This window comes from Lygodium microphyllum, chromosome 14, assembly GCF_053477565.2.
Source record: "Lygodium microphyllum isolate KBCC chromosome 14, Lygodium_microphyllum_v1.1.10, whole genome shotgun sequence".
In the NCBI taxonomy this organism is placed as follows: Eukaryota; Viridiplantae; Streptophyta; class Polypodiopsida; order Schizaeales; family Lygodiaceae; genus Lygodium; species Lygodium microphyllum.
This window is the reverse complement of record NC_141148.1, coordinates 53583863-53589606: the sequence shown is the minus strand read 5'-3', so window position 1 is coordinate 53589606 and position 5744 is coordinate 53583863. Positions and strand designations below refer to the sequence as shown.

General features: G+C 41.7%; 1 protein-coding gene across 1 annotated transcript; it reads right to left on the bottom strand.

The window, feature by feature from the left end:
• Window positions 1-2134: 2134 nt before the first annotated feature.
• On the bottom strand, window positions 2135-2945 carry LOC148025603 (uncharacterized). The gene is made up of 2 exons (XM_087692122.1): window positions 2822-2945; window positions 2135-2692 (listed from the first exon to the last, which is right to left on the bottom strand). Exons 1-2 carry the CDS (start codon window positions 2928-2930, stop codon window positions 2337-2339), a joined length of 465 nt encoding a protein of 154 aa, XP_087548248.1. The 5' UTR covers window positions 2931-2945; the 3' UTR covers window positions 2135-2336.
• Window positions 2946-5744: the final 2799 nt, after the last annotated feature.

Genomic DNA, 5744 nt, shown 5'->3' with positions numbered 1-5744 from the left:
TCTATACCATAGATTCAAAAAAGCATAGCAGGATTACCAATTGTTTTAACCCCAAATCTATGTCGAATGCATAGTAGGAGTGAACTGCCTCATACAAAAAATACCTAATCCAATATCACACATCTTATAGAAAACTGAAATATAACCATGCAGAAATATGAGAACACATACTTTATCACTAATACTTAGCGAATCAAAAATAGAACATAAATAACGTGTTGGAAATAGAGCAAAGACATAATGAATTATGGCACCAACTATTAGATTTAATATATCATAATAGAAATCTACCATACATAGGTCGTGAACATCAGAGAGATAATCCCAAAGAACGAAGAGTGATACCAATTGCCTCTTTAAGTCATGTTCTTATAAGTGCCCATAAACTGCACTTCATGAGGTATACAACTTCATGAGGCATTTAAAGACGGCTTCATATAAGAAATAGTAAAGACTAAGGCTCTAAACCATGCTAAAGGCAAACATAGTGCATCAAGCCAATGGCTAATACCAATAATACCTCTCCTCGATCTTCTCATATGTCACCCATACACCCCTATAACTAGCCCATAGGCTCTCTTGAGACTCTTGCATAACCTGCAGTAGAGCTGGGTAGCCCTATCAAAAACTGCATGCAAGGTTAGATCTCCTCTCTTCTTGATGTGCTTCCAAAGAATTCATCCTCTCAAGAAATTTCCATAGTCTTTTCGTTTGATCTTCTTGAATTCTACATTTATCCGCTCATCCCTCTTGGTTAGCATACTGAGATACTGACATATCTACAACCACTCTCTAGTTTAAAGCTTCTCTAAGAAGGTCCAATGGTAGAAACATGGCAAACATGACAAAGCATGGTAGCTAGTATTTCTATATCATCCTCATTTGCGACCAATGACTCCTCATCCTCATATCTAGCTCTAGAAAGCATATCTATAACTGGGTTCACTTTTTCTACTATATGCCTAAATTCTGGATTCAATAACTTGATATAAGTAGTTCGCCTCAACATAGCTATATCTAGAGTAGAGCAACTAGTAATCATGGCTAGCAAAGGCAAGCAATCTGTCTCAATCACAACCAGGGTTCCAATATAATTCTCTTTCTTGTAGTTGAGTGTTGTACCAACTCTCCAAAATTCCCGCTTGATCTATGGTTACCTCCTCTATCTCTCCTTTAGGACTTTCACCCCCAAACCAAATGGCATACCTCTAATCCTCCCAATCGTCCTAACTAACAGCCCAACCTATACCGATAGGACTAGTGTCAATAGTCAATACAATAGGTCTTCCACAAGTATACTTAACTTTTCTAAGAGTAAGTGTAGACTATAGCAATTTCTTCAATTTCAAGGTCACAGTCGAAATTTTGAAAAGGAGAGTATTAAAGTTGAAGGTAAATAAAAGAGAGAGAAAGCAAGAGGTGTTAACTTCAAATCTAGAGGAAAATAGGGAAATTCATGAGATAACCTTTTTTTCCTATCTTATCAAGTTACAATGTGATTGAGAAATTCATCTAACTCTCATTTCACTCTACTTACAAAATGAACATATACTATAGCCTGAATTAAGCTATATTGCGCTTTCTCTTCTTTCTTTTTGCACACCCACACTCTCACATATCACATTTAAAAAGAAAGATAGAAGTTATACAAGCAATAGGAGAAACGCAAATTAGCGAAAAAGTAAGGGAGAGCGCATACTTGTCTTATCAATGAGCTAAAAGGCTTAGATTAGTGATGAATGAGCTAAAGGCTTAGATTAGCATCACTATTGTAGCGATGAGACTTTGCTTACCGATAAGTTAGAGGCTATTCGAATCGCTATTTTGGGTAGCATCGAGGATGGCGAAAAAAGTCAAAATAGGAAATTAAGAAAACGCAGCATAATTTATTTCACAAATTCTCTCTCGTTTGCTTCCACGATGCCACTAGCAACTACAAGCACCTTAGAAACGATCTCCGCAGAGGTAGGGAAATCGAGTTATCCTCTCTCTCTCTCTCTCTCTCTCTCTCTCACATGCATTGATCGATTGTACAAAGCTGTATTCTGCGGTGTATCACGTTAAAACAGGTTGTAGCATAAATATATATGCTAAAACAAGCGATGGCAATGGGCATAAAGATAAACGATCTGTGTATGAATAAAGTGGAAGCTTAGTACATGCCGGACTGTCCGACGAGAGGAGGGCTTGCCAAGTGCTGTACGGCCAAAGCAGTAAGAGTAATTTGATCTTGAGATCAGGACACAACAAAATATCTCAGATTCATCTTGCACAACCTAAAAATAAAAAATGGACTCTGGAAAACTAGACACGAGGATGATGAAGGGTGAATTAGATCAGAAGGGTGGTGGAGGAGGTACGCTTGCATCACTGCCTGGATCATTATTCGCAGTGGGGTCTTGATAATCCATATGCGCCATCACATCATTACTAGCATGATTCTTTGTCTCCTCGCCAGTGGAAGTATTCAAGGGAGACGGAGTGGCCTCCAGCTGCTGCACATGAAAACCAGTCAGATGCGCTGGCTTAGGATAACGTTGAAAACCAGAGACTGACCCCAGAGGAGGGTCACTCGTAGGGTCTGCGTTGGGTCCTGGGCGCTGGTAATCCCCCAAGTTCGTCTGCTTCATCCTCCTGGCCGGCATCAAGTGACGCGCGGAATACACAGTATTCCTGTCGATTTCTGTGGAGGCTGCATAAGAAGCAACGAAAAGCCATATAGCGGAGGTAAGCATAGTATCGTATGATCAAATGGATTCAGAACGCGACACAGCAAAATATTTACGAGCAAGAGAGAGAGGGGGGGGGAGTGGGGGCTCACCACACGCCATCGATCCCATCACGATGCATGCTAGAAGTGGTGACAGAGCCACGTGCGAACGAAAACGCCCACGATCACGTACTGCACCCATGGAGAATAACTCTTGCATACACGACAATATCAGGAATCTACCAACGCTAAGCAAAAAACACAGAGTCTGGTGCCTATTTCTATACGAGAGGGGGGTTGTTCCGCTCGTATAAATTCTCTCGATCTGCGGGCGTGATGCTAAACTTCGTACTAGTGCTTGCACGTGCCCCATTCCACGAACGCTTTTCCCCCGGACAACGAGGTTAAATGACACTTACAAGCTATTATATTCTTAGCATTACTCCTGCATCTGTTGCTATTATTCGGATTAATATTAACCGTGAAACCAAGGGTTCGGGCTGACGCCACGAAAAATGGACCCCCCTCAGCACTATCTCCCACGGGGTCTTTAAGACCTTGGGGAGTTGGGATCAACGGCTGTGGTTGACCCCGAAAAAAGGCGTGTATTTGAACCGCTACTTTTTGCAAAAGTAAGCCCAATCAAATTTAAAAACTCACCCAACAATAGTAAACCCAACCAACTGGAAAAATGGGGGTTGATCGACGAACGAGGTCTCGAAATTCGGGGTTGTTTGCTGCCACAAACAAAAGTAAACCCATCCAACTTTATAAATGCAACCAACTGGTGAAATTGACTGCATGGGTTGCCAATGTAAAGAGATAATAGATTCTGTGGGGCCCACTAACTCTAATACAAGTTTTTGAATCGTAGAACAAAAGTAAACCCAACCATTATAGTAAACCTGGCCTTCGAAGTAAACTGTCCCGACCTGGAACTGAAAGCCGAACAGCTCTCGATATTACTCACAGGAAAATCCTGCACGCAAGGCGTATTCATGTGATGTTGTGAACGGAGGTTTGAGGCCCATATTGCTACTGCATACAAGCTCACGAGATCATTGGAACAAAGGTTTGAGGTTCATATTGCGATTTGTTGCTCATGGCTTCCATTACAAGGTGCATATCTCTCTCTCTTCCTCTCATATTTGCATTGGACACATTGTGACATTGGAATGATGTTTTGGTGATATATACGTATGTAGTCAACACTCATGGATTATGTAAAGTGACATTGAGATCGATGATCTCGACACCGATAAAGAGACATCAAATGGATCATCAAGTGATGAGGTTGAGATGCTTGATTTCTTTAGTGGAGACAATGATTCGGCACCACAAGAAAGCACTATCAATGCACCAAGCCCAGCTACATATACCTCATCAAAGTACTTCTCTTTCAATAGAGAGACTTACGGCTTAATGGTTAGTGATTTGAGCGGGCAGAAGGCCATCACATTGGAGGTGCTCAAGTAACTCCATAGGAGGGAGTTGCTCAACTTGAAGAAGTGGAGAAGGATCAAAGAAGGTCTTTGCATTGGTAGAAATGGTGATGGACACATTATATTGGCCTTGAAATCAGAGCCATCGTTGCGCATTGCATGTATGGAGGAGTGGGAGAGCATATTCCTTGAAAATCACATAAACAAGGTTACAAGTGCTCATGAGGATATCAATGTCACAATTGATTCCATCAAATCCACGTGGTGTGCTGACTTGAGAAGACATGGCATTCCTCTTGCGTATGTGAGAGATCTCATCGGTGGGTGTACTTCCAAGGTGTCCACAAGGCCCCATGGTTATGACGGCCCATTTCTATTTCATGGGAAGGTTCTGAAAAGAAGAGCACCCATCTTGGAGCTTACTGCAGATAGATCTCTTGTCGAGCGGAGGCTTCAAGAAATCATGCTTGAATACAAAGTTAGGTTGGGCAAGGTCCGCTCAACCAAAAAGCATGGTTTAGGGAAGATAATAGTGGAATATGCATGTCATCACAGTGGTAGAGCAACTTTAAAGGGCTCCCAAATCCGTAGGTTGCGAACCTCACATTCAAGACCAATGTGTTTGGTCTTCTGCTTTATGTGGCAGTTTTACCAAACTAGCATGGGGTGGGTATCCCTATTTGGTTTATGCTATGCACTAGTGATAATGGGTCAAACCAAGAGATTATGGCATTGCAAATCACCATAAGACTAGTCCTTTCTAGGATGGGAGATATTCGCCCTGCTGCCCTGGTGATTGATAAGTCCCAGCCAAAGATGGAGACGCTCTAGAAGGTTATTCTGGAAGACCCTCATTGTTGGACCACTAACTACCTTGGTAGTAACAAACATCAACATGCATGCCATATTATTCTATGCTGGTTCCACACAAAGAAAGCATGGGTTGAAAATCTCTTGCCACAGCTACACCTTTTCGTAATCGTTTTACTTTTAAGCATTACCTTTTTGTGAATTCCATGAGCTTGACAGTGAGTACTTCACTTGTTCTTGTGTGAATCAAGGTCCCTGTAGATGAGCACGATCATGTGTATGCCTCTTTGTTCAATCTTATGCATTGCCCTACAGAGTCGCAATTTGATGATATGGTTGAGCAATTGCTTCATCATTATTCCGCTCATCCAAATGTGGTCCGATACGTTACCAATGGATAGTGTGGGAATGATTGTATTTGGCATGCAAGATGACCCAAGTTTGGTCCCATGTTTCCACATGGCAATGTCGACACAACCAACCTCATTGAGAAACTTTGGCAATATATCAAGTACACTCTCCTTGATGGTAGGATCAACAGGTCCATTTTGGATCTGTTGCACGCCCTTGTTGGTGACTCATCATCGGGGTCTAGAATGGGTAGATCGGCTCTGGAGTTTTTCAAGCAAAAGCAAGAGATATGTAATGTGGTCAATTTCCATTCTATTTCCACATTTCACATTTCCTTGAAACGCATTGTTGTCTTATACATGTTTTTTATGCCTGTCGATTCTGAGCACTTCAAAGTCTATGGGTCAAGCAAGAGTCATACAGCTAGATTG